General features: G+C 41.0%; 1 protein-coding gene and 1 long non-coding RNA gene across 2 annotated transcripts in view; one reads left to right on the forward strand and one right to left on the reverse strand.

Moving 5' to 3' along the window:
* The window catches only part of CDH20 (cadherin 20), a 119,947-nt gene that overhangs the window by 73,395 nt on the left and 27,872 nt on the right, over positions 1-18,680 (forward strand). The window contains exons 2-4 of the mRNA XM_068931526.1: positions 8,450-8,817; positions 15,562-15,856; positions 17,572-17,691. Coding sequence (XP_068787627.1) covers positions 8,575-8,817; positions 15,562-15,856; positions 17,572-17,691 — 658 coding nt within the window. The 5' untranslated portion in view covers positions 8,450-8,574. The remainder of the gene's footprint in view (positions 1-8,449; positions 8,818-15,561; positions 15,857-17,571; positions 17,692-18,680) is intronic.
* On the reverse strand, positions 2,777-18,456 carry LOC138065956 (uncharacterized). The gene is made up of 6 exons (XR_011138988.1): positions 17,552-18,456; positions 16,913-16,976; positions 15,209-15,340; positions 13,554-13,744; positions 9,335-9,386; positions 2,777-4,306 (listed from the first exon to the last, which is right to left on the reverse strand). It is a non-coding gene; the product is annotated as an uncharacterized lncRNA (long non-coding RNA).

An 18,680-nucleotide genomic window follows, 5' to 3' on the forward strand; every position in this document is an offset into this window, starting at 1 on the left:
TCAGACAGTGGTACAGACTCTAAGACTTCTTTCTTTTCACTAGTTTAATTTCATGGACAGCAGCTTGAAGTTGGTTGAAAATGTTCATCCTGCTGGTTAGTAACATGTCTTCATGCTCAGGCAAGGCAACCAGTCAAGACAAGATACAGATGTCAGTGTTGGACAGCTGCATCAGTGTCAGACCCAAGAACTAGAGGAAAGACTTTCAACTCTTGCAACACTGTAGCTATCTTGAAGACCATCATTTCCCTATGAATACAGAGACAATTTAAAGTTAAAAAAATGTGCCAGTGGGTGTGTGCTTTTACTTCTTGGTCTTCATCAGCTCCTTTGAGTTTAGGTTTTTTGAGGGTTCGGTTTTAATAGGTCAAAATGATGTATGAAATACTAAGGTAACCAAGAATACATTCATAATGAAACTAGAAGGTTTTCTTCACCAATGACATTACGTAGGCCCTTACATACAGTTCCTTTTGATCTTCACAGATGGAAAGAAATATTACCTGAGATACTTCTATCTGCTCTAGCCAGGCAGCTGCTTTTCCTACTTGTCTCCAGATAAGCTATTCTGTAAGGGCAACACTATTTCCATCTTTGTCACTTAAGGAGTAACATTGAGCTTGGTCATCCATTCTGCAGCAGTGGGACAAGAAAGATTTCATTTTAGTTTGCTGGGTGGAAATCCGTCCTATTCTCAGGGCTACCACAACGAGAATGCAATTGTTAGCAGCCAGAGAGTAAGATTTGTTACCATAGTCACCATGCGTCACAGTCTGGGATATCTCAGGTTCAAAATGCATCCCCGTTGTGCAACAGGGTCTGGTTTTATCCCATTACTAGTGAATGGTAGATCAGGCAAGGCATCTACTCAGGACCTGGAAGGTGGGGAGGACTTGGACAGAAGGGAGCAAAAGAGAAAAAAAGAGGGAATGGAGGTAGTCAATTTTTCCCAAAGACAGATATAACAGTCGCAGGTAGAGCCTGATCTGGGCAGAAGCACTTTGCTTCCTAGGGTATCAGCCTGTACCCTGGGCTAAATCCCTGCTGCCTTCCTGGCTTATCGAATTCAGGTGGGCACTGCCGTTTTCACCAAGCAAGGGCAGACTCACCTAGCATTACCTTCTCACTTTTTCATTCCCTTCACAGCAACCCTCGTTCTCTAAAAGGCACCAGCTCTCACCCCACCCCTGACCCATCCTTTTCCTTCTTTTTTTATAACATAGGAAATTCCACCCTTTCCACCCAGACCTCTCATTCTTTGGCAGGAAACTACAGTTTTGTCTATATTACTTGGAAGCCTTGGAACAGGTCTGAACTAAGGTTCCTGTTATAGCTGCAAGACAAGAATAAAAAGTCACATTTTGCAGGGGCGAGGATGTGTTTAAAAAAAAGATGCCTACTTGAGAGGTTGTCAAAGTTTACGTAAACAATTTAGTGTCACTTGTGCAGCTTTCTCTTGACATGGTGGCAAATATAGTCAAAACTGTGGGGACTAAAGGATTTTTTCTTTCATAATGAAACTGTAGTTAGTGAGATTTTCATATGTGTTACATAGTTTTGCACATCCTTGATTGCATAGGAGTTGTTTCATTTTGCATTTATTTGGATTTTCCAATGTATTTGCAATGCCTGTCTTAGTTCCTATTGAGGCTGAATTCAGCAGAGCTGGTTAGTCCAGCATGGAGCGTTTGAAGCCCTCTCTTCCTTTTCTCCTGTTTTTTTTTACTATTGTATTTACATTACTTCATACTGGATGAAAGCTGGGGATCAAATCCTCTACTGATATAAGTTATAAGCATCATTATATTTGGAAATGTCTACTTTGTGATTGTATGTGTATTTCATTCTTTTTGACCTGTTTATGGGCCTATAACTGCTGTGCTAGGATTTATGCGATGGGACTCTCTCTGTCATTCTGTGGGATTTTTCGCTCTGCAGGCACTCCATAGCTTTGAAGGACTTCAGATCTCGAGTAAAATGAGTTCAGTGATGTGTCCCAGGAGAGATTTTTGACTGGTCTGTGGATGTAATTTTATGACAATGGATTGTATTGTGAGTTAATGTTTATGCACCATATGGTATATTGTCAAGTTTCATTGTATTTATGAAGAGCTCAATAAAAAAAAAAAGTAAAAATAAAAATACATATTCAGGCCCAGTCTAGAGCGTGCATTCAAGAACAGTAACAAATGCCTTCAGATTATTATTTTTTTTAATTTGAATTTGCCCCGTAACTATAATAATAAGCAATAATAACCTACAACGGTAGGACTAGCCTGGGCCAGAGAGAGAACATACCCATTTCTGGACGCAGTATAAAGTCATTTAGGACCATAATCAGACCGCCTACTTAAAGGTACCTAACTTAGGTACGGTACAGCAAACATTATGATCTCTAAACTGAGACTGAGATTACATAAATTGCTCAAGAGATTTTAGATCCTGGCTCAATGGAGAAGAATAATCTTGGAGGCTGATTTTAGGCACCTTTGGAGGTGGCCTGCCTAGTGCAGAATATAGCCTAGAGTTTATTACTGGCTGGTGCTCCTGTGGGGTTATTGCAAAAGCCACAGCTCTGTGGCTTTTTACCACAGAGCTGCGAACAACCTAAGAAATGCACGAAACCTAAGAAGTAATTTATGAAAATATAGATGAATAATCCATTTAACTGAGGGACTGGGTGGGGAGAGTCAAGCAGTAGTTAAACCTTCACCTTCGGTTTAAAATATCACAAGAAATTCAAGAAAAAAAGTAAACAGCTCACTCGGAAATTCTTCTCATTCAACTTTAATTTCTTCCCACTGTGTTCATTACTAAGTTGTTTGGTTTCTTTCAGCAAAATAGTGGGGGAAAACTCTTTAAAAGGTGTCATTAAAAACAGAAATCTTTTTCAGTTAGCAGAGTCTTAGTGTGGTGTATATGCTGCTACGAAACATTTATATACATACATTAAAAATATTTTTAAAATATCACATGTATTTGTACGTGTCTCTCCATTTACATATGCAGGGAATGGAGAAGAGAGTTTAAAACTGGGCGCCTCTTTCTTCCCCACTTTTTCCGTGTGATATGTTTCCTACAGCTGAATAACCTCAGGTCAGCTGACGTGCCTGCACGGAAGCCAGCAGTGTCTGCTGCATTTCACAAGCGCTGGGATCCCTATAGCAGGATCCATTGGAAAGATCAGGCCTAAGACTTCTAAGCCCATGATTAATTTTACAAATGCACAATGAAGGGACCACTTCATCATCTGCAATACAACATGAAAAATACAATAAGCACGTGTATAAACTTTTTCAAGTGTGAGCTTTTTGACTATAAAATCCTTGGTGTTCATCTTAATATGTATTTAGTGCAACACATTTCACTCCCAATGGAACGCTTTGGATGCCTGTATGGTCATCCAAACTATTAATATTTTTATCCTTTCTTTGGAAGTGATGTTCTCTTCAGAATTAACATGATAAAGGGGTCACATGTAAGAAATGCTAGAAGTTGGTGCTGGCAGATATTTCTTTTTCCTTTTCATCTTTGCCTAGAATTAGCTATTCAATCAAGAACAGTTTAATTACAATACTGTAAGGGTAAGGCAGGGGCACTGCCTGGACTCCCAGCAGGGACGGATACACAAACACAAGGCACACTGGGGTCAATACTGAGCATTTATTATCTCTGAGTTTGAGCAGGGGTTCCTCAGCGATTTCCCGATCGAGGCAATAACGGAGCAGGAGAGTCCCTGGCACCACTGAGCATCAGTCCCTGGCGAGGAATGCTGGGGGAGGGGGGGGACTATATGAGGTTTTTATGGACTACATACCTGTGCAGTAAGCATATTGAGCTCATCGCTACTTCCAATTCAAAGCCCAGGTGCAGCGCCACACCGGCACGGTCTCAGCCACGTGACTGTGGGTTATCATGCCCTGTTGATGCTCCTTTTCCCAGAGCATGATCTGGCTAGCTTCCGTCACCTATCTCCTCGACATTCTTCTGCATTTTCCCATACAAGTACAAATGCAGGGTTGGGGGGCGGGGAGGTGGGGTCTTTAAAAATGGAGGGTTAACATTAGCTTACATTTATATGCCTATTTTAATTTCAAAATATGGAATAAAAGATCAAGTTGTATTTGAAATGCTGGAAAGTACGTCATTGTGACTTTTTTGTGTAGAACGATTAGAAAGTTCCTTTGTGTTGTGCGTAGATCGCCAGTTGCATAGAGTTCAACCAGATTTTCAGAGGTCTTTGTGAAATCCAAAGCCATATTTGTAATTGCTGAGAGACAATAAGGAAAAGGGTTTTCAGCAAAGTCTGCAAAGCAAGAGTAGGAAAAGAAAGTAACTTAAACAACTGAATCAAATATTCATCACAAAAGGGGGGCAAAAGAAGAGTTCACTTTAGGTCAGAGATCTAAACTGCACAGATGCAGCTAAACCTATTACAATGGGGTAGTCAACTGTGGGTAACAAATTGGGCTTTGAAACATATGTTTAAATTGTTCTCGAGAAATAAAACACCCTCTGCAAAAATCCCACTCATTGCGGTCATGCAAACAGTCTTTTGGGGGTTAGCTGTTGTTTTGTGTGAGCAAGGAAAACAAGATTTCCCTCCCTTTATTGCTTTCAAATCCTTTCCACATCCCCATACTGAGCCATGAAACACAATTTTCTATAATATATTTCGTATGACAAGCAGAGGCTCATCAATTCCATCTCTGCAAATGTCCAAGGCTCTTAAGAACTTGCTTTGGAGAGACTGAAGAAACAACTTGCATTAAGAGAACATTAAGGGTTCAGTTCTGCCTCACTCTGTCATGCCAACAAGTGCCTTCCTCTGTGACTTGTCTCCCTGATCTCCTTGCAAGACTTGCCCAGACTGAGACAGGAGGACAGACTCTGCCTTAAAGTCTGCATCATCCATCTATGGCAAAAAGCACTAAGGTCCGTTTAAGGCTAGAGACCCCACCAAGCTAGCATGCTCGAAGCATACGGCTATCGTCCTAGCCAAGTGTTGTGTCCCCAGTCCAAGTGACCTCATACTCATCCATCACACTCAGCTGGTGAAGTAGCCGTCTGCACACGTCCTCTGAAAGACCGTGACCCTAACTGCACCTTGGCTGTCACTTGTGCTACCACACAATTCAAACCCTATGTGTACATGATTGCCTTTTACACTGCTGAGCAATACCTTGCTTGAAAAATAGGCCCTCTTGCAGCTTCAGAGGCCAATAAGCCATACATGAGGTTGGTGAACCAGAGGGAAAGAAGCCCCAGACAGATGAACAGCACCACAAGCCAGAAGTTAGCAGGGGCCCTTTCAGTTCTTTTAATACCAGCTTGAGGACCGGAAACAGGAAAAAAAATTTCTATTCTCCTTCAGCCTCAGAGGTGGTGGAACCGTTCTTGATTAAACACTGATATTAGCAGTAAAAAGTTGCCTATAAGCAAGGAGTAAAATGTGACAATTTTCAGCTGGCTTGCTCACAGTTCTGGAAAGGCATGAAACACCAGAAACTCTGATATTAGTCTAAAAAAATCTGTACCTCCTCAGCACTGGTGCTTTCTTTTGTGCCTACAGAAATATATGACCCAGTCACTGTGGACTGGCATTAAATGCAGAAACATATTGCTGTTACTCAGGGAAGGAATAAGACTTTACATTACTTAATGGCAATTTTCCTGATGATTGCAGAGCCACTACTCTAAAAAGAGATTTCACTGAGGAAAGGAAATGCTCTTAAGAATGTTTCTCTTGTTGCACGGTCTGTTTTCAAGAAAGGTTCCTCAGGGAACCACACTACGATGCAGAGTGACATTCAAATGACAAAGGCTATTATCAGAGAGCGCCTGAAGCATATATGCTCCTACTCTTGACCTTTATTTCACTGCTTCTACTTTCATTGCTTTCTGCTGATATACTGACACATGCACAGGAAAAGGATCATGATGATCAGATTCCTTTTGCTATTTCCTTATTATAGGCACAAAGTCAAGTTTGCAGTTCTATTTAATCATACTTTGGTACTACTTTGGCTGAGAGCAATTCACCCTTGTTGGCTGAATTTAATTGCAGGAGGCAACCAGCACTGTTAGTTTTGAATCCATGGTTTGGAAGTTCACCTACAAGCACGATGCTCCTTGCCACAGGAATTGGTGCCACATGATGATGTTGTGGCACTTCTTTTTCATATGGACAAAAATGTAACTTTTTATATTAAAAGGAGTTTCTTAAAGTAAAAACTTCAGACAGGAACTTGGTGCTGGCTGCCTTCAGGTTCTCTCTATGTTGCATGACAGAGGCAGCGACAGGTTCCAACAAACCATGGAGGAGGGTGGTTGGGTGCCCTTCTCCACCTCTACTTGCCAGCAAACATTGGCTGTGAATAATGTCCCCTCTGCTGAGAAAAAAAATGCTGTTGACAATGTGCCAGGAGCTAGGCAGATGCACCTATGGTGTGAAATAGGCTTCATCCACCTTTTGCAAGCATAAATGTGTATTGGGTGTTGGGAACTGAAGACTCTGCAGGGCAGGGACAGGTAAGTGCTTTGCACACTGTTGTTGAACTCTTTGGGCGTCCTGCAAGCTGAGCCAAGGTGAGCAAACTAAACCTGCAAGCTCTGTGCCTTTCACACCGAGCAACCAGCTTCTTCACTAAGTGACAGATGCATAGAGATTATTCTTGTGCTTTTGGGCTTGTACTGCTGAAATGACTCCTGGTTCTTTGGCTTTTCAGACAGTAAGGCCAAGCACATTAAGCGGCCAATGTCTAAACAACTAGCAGTTCTGCAAATTACTCTGGTTAGAAGAGATTTACAGTGTTCTGTGCCTACAGTTTGTCCTTTCTTTGTTATACCTATTGAGCCTTAGGTTGTTAACTTTTCAGGCCTGTTACTTGTTTGCTACACTTCACCACTATATAGACTAATAGCACTGTGGAATCATATTTCTCTTGGATTTTATACTTAGAAAGATTATTTTGTGTAGAAATGAGTCTAAGATAGTTACTTTTGGTTTACTCCCCTTGTGGACATGTATTCCAGGCTTAAGCTGCCTTTTTGAGATTTCAGCCAACTTTTGATTTGAATTCTGATGTGCTATTTTGTTAGATTGCTAAATGTACACAGGCCTCCAGTTATACCAGCTTAGATGCTGGGGGATTTTCAAATACTCTCTTCTTCTCTGTTGAAAACATTTCATTGTCTCAGTTCTCATTTCAAAACATTACCATGCAACTGTGCACAGCATTTTTTATGATTTTAAAATCTTTGAAGGATTTCAATTAGGACTATCTGAGAGAGATCTCCTTCTTCTTTTTATTTCCACAAGATAAAACAATTAAGTAAGCCTAAAGACCCATAGAACAGCAGTAAAATGAAGTTTGTACTGCTTGCTTAAACCTCAGAGCCCAATGCACCTTTGCTAATGACTCCATTTGTCCTGAAGAGAAGAGAAAGTAGAGTTCTCAAAAAGAACAGCGAAAATATTAGGCCCATAGAGGATGCATGGAGTGTTTTGACAGAGCAACTTGAGTGCAGCACCACATCATTAAATCTAGAAAGACAGTGAAAGAAAGGGTTGCTACAATTCATAGCCTGGAGTGAGGTCACCAGCTAATCTGACTTCATGACAACAAAAGATCCTAGACTGATGAGAAAGTGTCCTCTGATAGAGGTCAGCATTCCTCTGCCTAAACAAGTCTTTCAGGCTTGTGGAGGAAAAATATGTTAGCTCGACTTGCTTGGACATATCCCACAATAGCATGTTACCATCAGCATTCTGAAACCTTTTGTGGATTATATAATGATTAACTGACCATTCAAATTCTAGAAATGTCACATCTGTAGCAGCGATCAGCTCCTCAGGGAGGAGGCAGCAGAGTGTGAAACCTGAATTCAAGCAACAGGGGGAGATTGAAAGAATAACTAAAAAGAGAAATAACTTGCAGCTGCTAGAAATGAAATTTAAGGTTTGCAATATAGCAATAATAGTATCTGTATTTATGTAGACCTGTGTGCATGCACATATGTGTAATGACAATATCACGGTTTCCAAACAGAAAGAGAAAACCACTTGCAAAAGATTGTTCACCAGTTATTACAGCTCTCCAAGGTGAACTGTTATTTAAATGGTCTCTAAGGACTTCTGGTCATAAATATTTCTAAACTGTATGCACTTAACTCGTGCCAATCAATACCATAAAGCAACTCTACAGCTAAGTTAGCAAAGTAGAGAACTCTTGTTTATTGACTAAACCCTGGTGGTACTTATATCTAAGGCTTCAATTCTGCAGCTTATAAAGTAATCGTATTCATAGTTCCAGGTCATATGCATCCTGTTATTTTCTTTTTATACAGATGATTAAATATTTTATAGCATATTTACTTGTTGGGAAAACTTTTACCTTGCACAGACAAAAAACAGAACTGCTGTTATGAATTTCCTTTAACTTTGCAGGAGACTCTCATTCTCAAAATCAAGATCTCTATCGGACATTTCAAAGGACTGCTCACTGGGCCTTCTTTCTTCTCAGAGGACCTAAGATATTGTGTTTTGACTTTTAAGTCAGCCCTAGTATACGGATGTGGACTGCAGGTAGAATGAGCAATGCAAAGAACTTGCTTGGACTTGGTGTATCCTTGTATTTTTGGGGACTGATGGACCTTACTACAACTGTATTGTCGGGGAGTGCCAGGCCCCTCTCTGAAAGGCAAGAAGATCACCTGTCAGACAAGCAGCACCAGCGTATGAAGAGAAGCTGGGTATGGAACCAGTTTTTTGTCCTGGAGGAATACACCGGGACCGACCCGCTGTACGTCGGCAAGGTAAGGAGCACAGCAGGAGGGGAAAGGAGGAGGATGTCCAGCGGAACACACGCGTCTGTGTACCTACAGACCATGGCAAAACACAAGATGTGTCTCTAAGTGCCTTTTCTCTGCCCTCTTTCTGGCAGCGAATCTATCTGCATTAATTTCACTTCAGCTCCCAAGAGCTTTTGACCAGTGTCACCTTGAGTTGGGAAGAATTTCTGTTTCAAGGGGCTGTCAATATATTTTCCTGTTTCAAAGAGATCTGCTGTTACTATCATCAGCTGTAATTGGGGTAGCATTAGAAAATCTGCAGTGATCTTTCCAGGGACTCCTACAATGTCAAGGCAAAGCAAGGTTATATTGATATATGAGGATTAGGAAAGGCAGAGTTTATGATCATGCTTCTGTCTGTGATCAAGTCAGCTGAAAATTGAAGTTCATGAGCAAATGAAATAACTAGTATCTTTTGAAAACCAACATTTCAGTTTTTGTTTTTTCTAAATCTAAAGGGTCAGAATTTCTTCTCACTTACCACAGTTTGACCCCAGTTTAATTCTGTAGACTGCAGAGAAGTTGCTCCAAATCTGGAAGGGTAGAGGGACAGCTCATTAAATTCAACATGCAGAGGCCTATTATCAGTTCGCTTACAGCCCTTACACCCTGAGAACCTACACATCAGTACAAATAAGTGTAAAATGGATTTCTAAGCTTACCCCATCTACCTGGTAGTATTTTCCATTCATTTTTCTGTACCTCCTTGAGGAACAAGCTGATGGGAAATCAGATTGATGATGTCCACTGTCACCTACCTTTTGTGCCTCAATATCCATCCTTCTTATGCTATTTTCCCACTTTTTTTTTAAAGATTCTGGAAAGTTTAAACTATTGACACTGCCATTCAAAGGCTTATAGGAAGCACTAGGTTTGCTTCCAATCTGCACTGATTGCAACTGTAATTACACTGTGTACCCACCACCGAGAGGATGGGGAGGTACAGGTGGGGGAGAGAAGGGGCTGCTAGTGTGTTTAAGTGTTTGAGCGATACACATAAGGTTTTATACATCAAGATGACCAGACACCACAACGATGAGCACAGAATACATAGAGGTAGATATGACAAATTCAGAACAAATTAAGAAAGGTTGTTAGAAAAAAAATCCTTTAAATTTCGTTTACTTAAAATAGACTACCTTTTTACATGGTCAAGTTAGAAAAGTTCTTTTTAGGGACATATTGAAAACTGTGCCTCTCTGGCTCACTCTTTCCTTCCAAGCTATCCATCTGCAGAAAAAAAATAACAAAGCCAGAAGTCCATTTGGGACTTTTATTTATCACTCTGCAACTCCGTAGAGCTAAACTGAGCCCTCAGTCACACCAGGATAAATCAAAATGAATCTATTGGCTTCAAAGGACTTTTTCCTGATTTATCCCTGTGTTATTGACAGCAAGATGTGCACTCTCTCCTTCTTCCCACAGCAGTAGCATTACTAGTGATTGCCATCAAATGAGACCTCATTAGTCTTGATTCATCTCTACACCTAACACTGCAGCTCTTTATATCTCTATTGATTCAAGAAATTAGTATTTATTTTCATGCAATTCCCAGCTTTGGAACAAGGGCCAGACATATTATTACATGTACACAATTCTACCTGAAATGATTCCGAGCTTGCACTGTGAGCTGAATTTTAGCTAAAACAAGTACTGCAAGAAACTGACTCATCTTTGTTTTGGACTTGATTGTGTCATTGGGAGCACAAAAAGTTGGAGTGGTCAACAGGGCTCTTCATCTCGCTCAGCTCAGCTGAAAGAGGCAAAACAGAGATGACTCTTCATGATCTGTGTTCACTGCACAATGGCCCAAGCTGCCAAGATCCCTCAGTTTATACTTAGAGAGCTGTCTCCAGGAGCACATGTGTTATGGCTGTGTCAGCACAGGGATGTGCAAGGGCTAATTAACTCTCACTGTTAGCAGTGCCAATTAGCCCCACACACTGCTGAGCTGACATGGCTAGATCGCTCTGAGGACTTGCTAACTCTGCACTGCTCCGTGTACCCCAAACACTGAGGATATTATCTGCCAAAGTGGATCTCTGAGGGTCAAATAGTTTATCTTCTCCCATTCCCAAACTGGGTGCAGAGCAGCCGTCCAAGTAGGGCGATGAAAGCACTGGCAGCTGCCATGCGAAAGAAGGGCTTCCCGTCCTGCCGTATGGCTAAAGGCCCAGGCTCTCAGAAGAAGGAGCAGCCTGCCACGATTTCTTCATCCAAGCTGTATTTGTGTTGTCTCTGTCTTAGGGATCCTTAGGAAAGGGGTCAGCCAGGAATAGGCTGTGGGCTGAATTAATTGTTCTGGCAGGCCAGAAATTTTTCAACCCAAATCACCACAGGCTTACTTAGAAATAGCACTGGAACCTCCTGTGCAGAGCTACGTGGAAATGCAGCGTCCACACCTTCTGCACCAGCCCTTGAATCAACCCTGGGTCCCACGTCTGGGTCGAGCCTCTCTGACACCGTCCCCAACACCCTGAAACGTCCTGCTAGCCAGGCCTTACTTTTATACATCTGCTTTGTTGAAGCCTGTTCCGGAAGGAAGAAGAGTAGGTAGTATTGATCCAGTTATAGTCCTATTATACTCTACAGGCTTCTCCTAAGAGAAGGGACTCTCCTGATGCCCTTTCACATGTGTTTTAGGCCAGCTGTGTACTACTGGAACAACCCCAAAATAACTTTGGCTTGAACCATGCATCCAAGCTAGCACAGTAGGATTTTCAAGGCTGCTATGAAAAATAAAATGTACTTTCCTACAGAACTGTAAAGCATGGGGCAAAATATCTTCTGTACAGGGGAAAGAAAAGGAGCTTCCTGAGAGGAAGTCAGTACAATTTTTGCTTTTATCCAGTGCTCATGATTCTAATTTAGAGCACTGTAGCTTCAGCGGGTTCTCTGGTCCTGTAAATGTTAGGCTTCAGCCTTCTTAGAAATAGCTGTTATTGGCTAAGAGGATTGAGCTAGGGAAATCGAAGCCCCCACATTTTCTGCAGCAGGTATTTTCCACATTCATCCAGCAGCCTAAACTGCTTCAGTGTTTGAACTGGAGATAGACTTCCCTACTTTGCAGTGTCCAAGACTCCCTAATCCTATTTCAAAGGAAAGGGACATTTTAACCATAGCAGCTGAATGAGTGAATAAAATGCAGCCTTTCTACAGACTATCACTGCAGATCAACCAGACAGACTCACATGGCCTCGTAAAATCCCCTGCAGGTGCTACCTTCCTGGAGAGATGCAAGAGCAAGCCGAGGATGGAGTCACAGCCCAGTTACTGAAGCTGCATGATTCCTTCAGTGAGCTGCCTGCCAGCAGTACCACTCTCTTCCAAGTGCCCCTTACCATGAAATATGTCATTCAGATGCAGATATAGCCTTCTTAATCTTTCATCCTATCCTCATTGAAGGAAGCCACACAGATTGGCGTAGTTAATTTCTCCAGGGTTATCTGCTTCATTTCTCCCATAGTCTTTCCTTTATTAGGGAGAGGAAAGTACAAGGGAATTGCTCTTACTTCTGAGTAAGCCATAAGGCAGCATAATTTATTGCCTTACCCATAAAACAGAGCAAGTTTGAGTTTGGGTCACCTTTCCAGTACAGTGGAAACCTTTATGGTGAATCCTACGTATATTCCAATGTGCAATATCCTCATGTTGGGTTTTTCATTGCAATTGTGTGAGCTTCAGTCTCCCTGACTGCCAAATTCTTTCAGATTTAGTACAGTTTGGAATTATAAAATCCTTTATGCTCTTCTTTGCTTTGTCTAGAAAGAGCAGGCTACAGGAGAAGCTGCAAAACTGCTGTTAGCATTCCTTACTGCCTAGACTTGGTTGAGATCCAATGCTTTTAACAAATCACAGTTAGACAGAGATCCTTTTGTATGCCAAAATTCTTATTAGTGTGCCATGTTCATTCCATGTTTGCACCTTACACAACTGCATTCATTCCAAATAGGGCTGCAGCCAGGAGTAATTTAACCTGTGAGTTTGACTCAGTATCTTCTTCTAAGTTTTTTGAATCTTCCAGAACACCTTCTGCTGTTTTAAAATATGCTCTCTTTCCCATTTCCTTTTCTTTTCCTTTTCCTTTCTCTTTTCTCTTTTCTCTTCCTTTTCTTTTCTTTTTCTTTGCCTTTGCCTTTTTCTTTCTTTTCCTTTCATTTTTCCTATTTAATGAAGACTTGTTGATGTACATTTTCCTCCTTCAGGCCCAGCTCTAATTCCCCAGTCAGGTCTAGCATCTGTATCTATCTGAGCAGCTGCATTCTCTCACTGACGCACTAATGCACTAAAATATATGCCCAAGGTGTAGCTTAGTGGTTCTGAATCAATTCGTAAAGCTATAATAGTGTCCTCCTTCTGGAAGCATCCTGTTTACTAGCTCCTACAATGATAATCTCTGAGTTATGGGTGTTTAGGGCAAATGATGACAACCAGTGTCTTTTTTTAAATTAATCATAAAATGCTGTTTCCTGAAGATACGCCAGTTTGGAGTCCTGGTGCCTCTGTGTGAATTAATGCACATGGCAATCATCTAAGCGTAACTGTTTGCCACTGCCAAATAAATCTAGATTTGTTCTTCCCCCATTTATCTGATACATCACCTGAGAGCTGCCAGCATTGCTCTGAAGGACCAGTGTTCCCTAGGCACAGTAACCACTGCAGAGACCAGTAGCCAAGAGAGGAAATAAAATACAAATTACCTGACATGTTAATTGTCATAATCTGTACCTTCAGCTCTTGCAGTCATTTTGTGGTGCTACTGCAACAGCTGGGTACATGCCTTTAACACTCCTTTGTCACAGCAGTTGGTTAGAATTGAAGGGCCGCCCAGGTCCAGCCTGTCTGTGTGGTGGTCAGTGTCACTTCTCCACATGCCACCACAGGACTCCTGCTGTAGAAAACAATATAGAGCACATCTCAGCTGAAATCAGCCCGACCCTGAAATCAGGAGCAGACCCAAGTTTTGTGTAAATAAGTCATGTGATGTACTCTGACACTCTGGGTAAGCAAAACAATCCCCAGGGAGCGAGCCACTTCAAGCCAGTCCCACCAATAGGGGAACTGGACTTCCAACTACCAAGTTAATGGGACCACATGCCCTGCAACAGCTGAAGATCTGACCCACTGGCATTAGTAATGATTAGATCAGATAAGACAACTTCTGCACCTCCCTAAAACCATTTTTCCTATATGATAAATTTGTTGTATAATTTTCTATATGTTTTTAAATAATCCAGAGATGAGATTTCTTTTTTCTTCCTTGAGAGAATATCCCATAATCAAGTATATCAGGTTTGACTTCTACTTTTCCAAATAAATTACCTGTTTCTTAATCAAATCCTTCCAATCCTATGTTCATATATCCACTTTACTGTTCCAAAATTTTCCTCTCTAGTATGAATATTTAGCTATGTTTTGGCCCCCTCCTCCACAGTTTTCCCATATGTCCCATGAACTCACCAAAGTATTAAACACACACTTATTTCTGAATATATCTCTTAAGATAGCTGCTCACATATACATTTTAAAATGTGTTTAACTGAATCTGGGCCATTTTATCTAGGTTTTTTTATTCGTTACTTATTCATCCCCCAATATCATAATCACACTGGAAAACAGAATTCACATGTGAACCACTCTTTACAATCGCATTTTGATTATTGCACCCCAATTCTATTGCCTTCCTGTTTTTTAAGACTGAATCAGGACCACACACTGCCTTTCTCCGGTTATTGGTAAGGCCATTAAGCTCTGTTCCTCCAAAGCCTGACAGTACGAGCCCATTGTTAAGCATCTTGGTAGTCTCGGTGAAATTAAGTGATTTGTTTGTCTTTTGATAGTCATTTCAATATTTCACAGGAACCAGGTGTTTAACAGAATGGTAGTCCCCAGGATGATTTGTTTCTCTGTTTTAGATGATAATTAGTGCTGCATTTACTTTTCTCTATGTTCTGTTACATTTCCAGCTATCTGTGGTTTCTCAGATCTAATTAGCAGTCATGCAATAAATCCATTTGCTAATTCCCTAGGAAATCCTGGGATGTCTCTCATCTATATAGCCTGCCATGGACACAATCAAATGTTCCTCGCTGCTTGCTTTATCTTCTATTGGACAACAAATTTTTCCTGATGAAGTAATGGTCCAGTCTAATTTTTCTTGCTAAAATTTTCATGTAGAAATTTTTTAAAGATTTCTTAATCATAAAAGCTACTGAGTAACTCTTTCATCCTTCCTTCCCCTTAATCCCAAATAGATTTGTTTCATATACTCCAGCACTGAGCTACGCTATAAATATCTGATTCATCTTAAGCTAGATGAGCAAGTACAGTCATTCTGCACTTTTGCTGACCTCACCTTATCCCAAGCCTGGCAATGAGTCCTTCTCAATGGTCATTGCAACCAGTCAAAAGATAATTCTTGTCATCATCAAGATCCGAAAAAGTCACAGACCCTGTTCTTGTTTGGTGTCTCTGCCTTCTGGCACAGCTGTGGGTGCAGAAATGGGAAGACGGGAGAGAGTTTTTAGTTGAGCCTCTGTCATATAGACTTTAGTGAATATTTGCCTGTTTCGGTAAAATAAGTTCATTATAACCAGCTTGTGAATTCCAACAATGAGACCAAAATGCTCAGAATGTTGGTGTGCTTAGTGTCTCTCACTAGCTGTTTGCCCAGTCCTTGGTCTAATTGAATCCTGTTCTTTTTCACAGCTCCATTCTGACATGGATAGAGGAGACGGTTCGATCAAATACATCCTGTCAGGAGAAGGAGCTGGCATTGTATTTACTATTGATGATACCACAGGAGACATTCATGCTATTCAGAGGCTGGACAGAGAAGAAAGGTCCCAATATACCCTGAGGGCACAGGCTCTGGACAGGCGAACAGGCAGACCAATGGAACCAGAGTCGGAGTTCATCATTAAAATACAAGACATCAATGACAATGAACCCAAGTTCCTGGATGGACCTTATGTAGCCTCTGTTCCAGAAATGTCACCTGTGGGTAAGGCAGATTTTGCAAAGTCTTTTTCCCTCTCAGTAGCTTTTTCCCTCTCAGTAGCTTAGACATGGTCACCAAAACATAAATTCCCTGACTCCTTGGAATCAGCTTTTTTCCCTTGTGCTGCAGGAGCAATTCAGTAGGGTAGGAGAGCTTCCCCAGGATGTACCTGGGTGCCACAGAAGGACAGTAGACTTTACACCACTGGTGGCTGGCCTCCTCTAAAAGAGAGCATACCAAGGGAGAAAGAGAGCTGAGAAAAGGTGCAATTTGAACATGGCATCCTCAGATAACTCACAATAACAGTGCCCCTTCTCCCCTGCTGTTCAGATGGTAGTGGTGGTAATGACAATCAGACATCCATTATGAGCCAGAAAAGGTTAAAATACTCCTAGGAACCTATTCTGGTTCATGCTGAGAACTGAAATACCATCCAAGAGCCCTTGAAATCATGGGAAAATGGTGATTTTTGGCAAATTCACTCCTTCTAATCCCTTTAAGTCTGCGCTGAGCACAGCGCAGCTGATCCCAAAGATATGGTTCCATTTCTTCCACACTTTTAGAAAGTGGGATCGTGTCAAAAACAGTGCCGTTTTTGCAAATGCAGCCAGACAGCAAATAGCAGCCTTCTTCCACAAATCAGGAGAAATCATTTCCACGTAAAACTTCCAATAACTATAAAATACTATTTTTATGGGGTTTTTTTATTTCTTTTGGAGATGCTGATTGCTTTTTGGCTCTATGACATCATTACAGAGATAATGCCAGGTAAATCACACGTCCTGAATTTACAGACTTGCTTCGACTTCTCATTCTTCCACATAATGTTGACCTAAAGCTAGAGACAAGCATCAGATACAAAACTTCCATTGAGAGAAAATGTTTCCTAATGGTGATGGGTAATTTGAACTCAGATTTATTTTCGAGTGAATATTTATTAACAGCAGATTTGTTTCTGAACACAAAACATTATGTAAAAAGCTAGATGCATTCATAAAAGCATTGTCTGACATTTTAAGGAGTCAAAACTCATGTACATTTCAAATGGTTATATCTTACCTTCTCCTTGTTCTTGATAAGCTGCATCACCTGCAAGCCATAATTAGCTTCAGAGGAAGTGGCCCTTGAAAACCAATTGAGGAAAAGAAATGTATATGGTTGTGTGCAGGTTCCAAAAAGCACTTCAGCGGTATATAATCTCTAGGCCATGCAAAGTAAACTGCAATGTCACTGAGAGATTATCTCATAGATACATCCCTTCCTGCTCACAGTTTGTGTACAATTTCCATCCCTTAGTCATCATTTCACATCCACAGATCTGCTGCAGCAATTCTTGATTTACATCAGCGTATTTGTAGGTGTTATTTTAGCTGCCTTTAAGCAGCAAGCATTTCAAAGCAAGAAATGTGGAAAAGAAGCTAGCAACATATGACTATCACCAGGAATGTACTGTTAAATAGGCAATTCTGTAACCATGGTCCATAGAGTACTTGCTGTTTTATATCTTTCTTATAGAGGCATGATGAATTTATGCCTATTAGTTCCTTTAGTGTTAAGGAGATGCAAGTATGAGCAATAAGTACAAGCACTGCCAGCATGAAATGGAGAAGTCCAGTGTGAGAAAGCTCTTGTAAGGAATTTTAATCTGATATGAACTGTGTACCTTTCCTCCCAGCTCTTAATCCCACAAGGTCTTACCTGATGGCTTTTTTTGTCAGGCACTTCTGTTATCCAGGTGACAGCTACAGATGCTGATGATCCAACTTACGGGAATAGCGCAAGAGTAGTCTACAGTATTCTCCAAGGACAACCGTATTTCTCTGTGGACTCTCGGACGGGTATGTTATTTCATCAGAGAATCAGCCAATGTGAACATTGAAAGAAACAGTTTCAAGCAGAAAAAGAAAGAAAAAGAAAGGCATCACGACTGTAATCATAGAAATATGTTTCTATATCTAGGAGCCAAGACAGAGTAGCACTATGTGAGGGCTAAAGCAACACTATAGTAATGTACTCCAGAGAAAGGAAGTGCCCTCAGCAGTAATATATTCACTTAAATGACCAAATTCTGCCGTTAGGAGATTAGGTGTATTTGGTGCTGTAAATATTCTTGTTGGCATCTATCATTTCAGTGATGTCTTTCGGCAATCTAGTTGGTCACAAGGCTTAATGAGGAAAAAGAAGAAAACAAAAAAACTATGAACCAGTCAGGATTGGAAAGTATGCAGTTCCTGAGGGTGTACTTGTTAATAACCTTAAGTTTATCTTCAGGACACCCACTCTGTTTTGCTTTCTCTGTCTCTCTCTTGCTCTCTCTTCTTCTGTATCTTTCCAATGCATATATCCAAAAGAGGAATCTAACAGGTTTTGACAGTTTCTAAAGGGCATCCGTAGTGTTAAGGTCAGAAACTCATGAGAGGATAGTTACTGCTGAACCCAAGGGGACAAAATAGAAAGAAATGCTGCATAATCCACTTCTGAAAGTTGCCAGTTTATGGAATAAGTGCATTATCCAAGGAGAAACTTGGGTACAGATTGTTATTTCCTCAGCTCTTAAGGATGCAGGCAGCAAGAATAAAAGTGCACTGTGAATTGTTCAGTACTGGTCGCTATTTCTTTCCTTTGGCATACAGTGATAATTGCAAATGCAATACCTTTTTAATGCTCATTTATTAAACCCATCCATTGTGTGTCTGCTAAAAATAAAGACTAAATGCGGATCACACAAGTTAGTAGAGTCCTGGTGTGCAAGTATTGCATGTTGAGCCATGTGACTGGGACAGGTGCCTGGGGATGTGACATGTTTTCCCGCCTACAGGAGTCCATG

This window comes from Struthio camelus, chromosome 2 (genome assembly GCF_040807025.1).
Source record: "Struthio camelus isolate bStrCam1 chromosome 2, bStrCam1.hap1, whole genome shotgun sequence".
Lineage (NCBI taxonomy): Eukaryota > Metazoa > Chordata > Aves > Struthioniformes > Struthionidae > Struthio > Struthio camelus.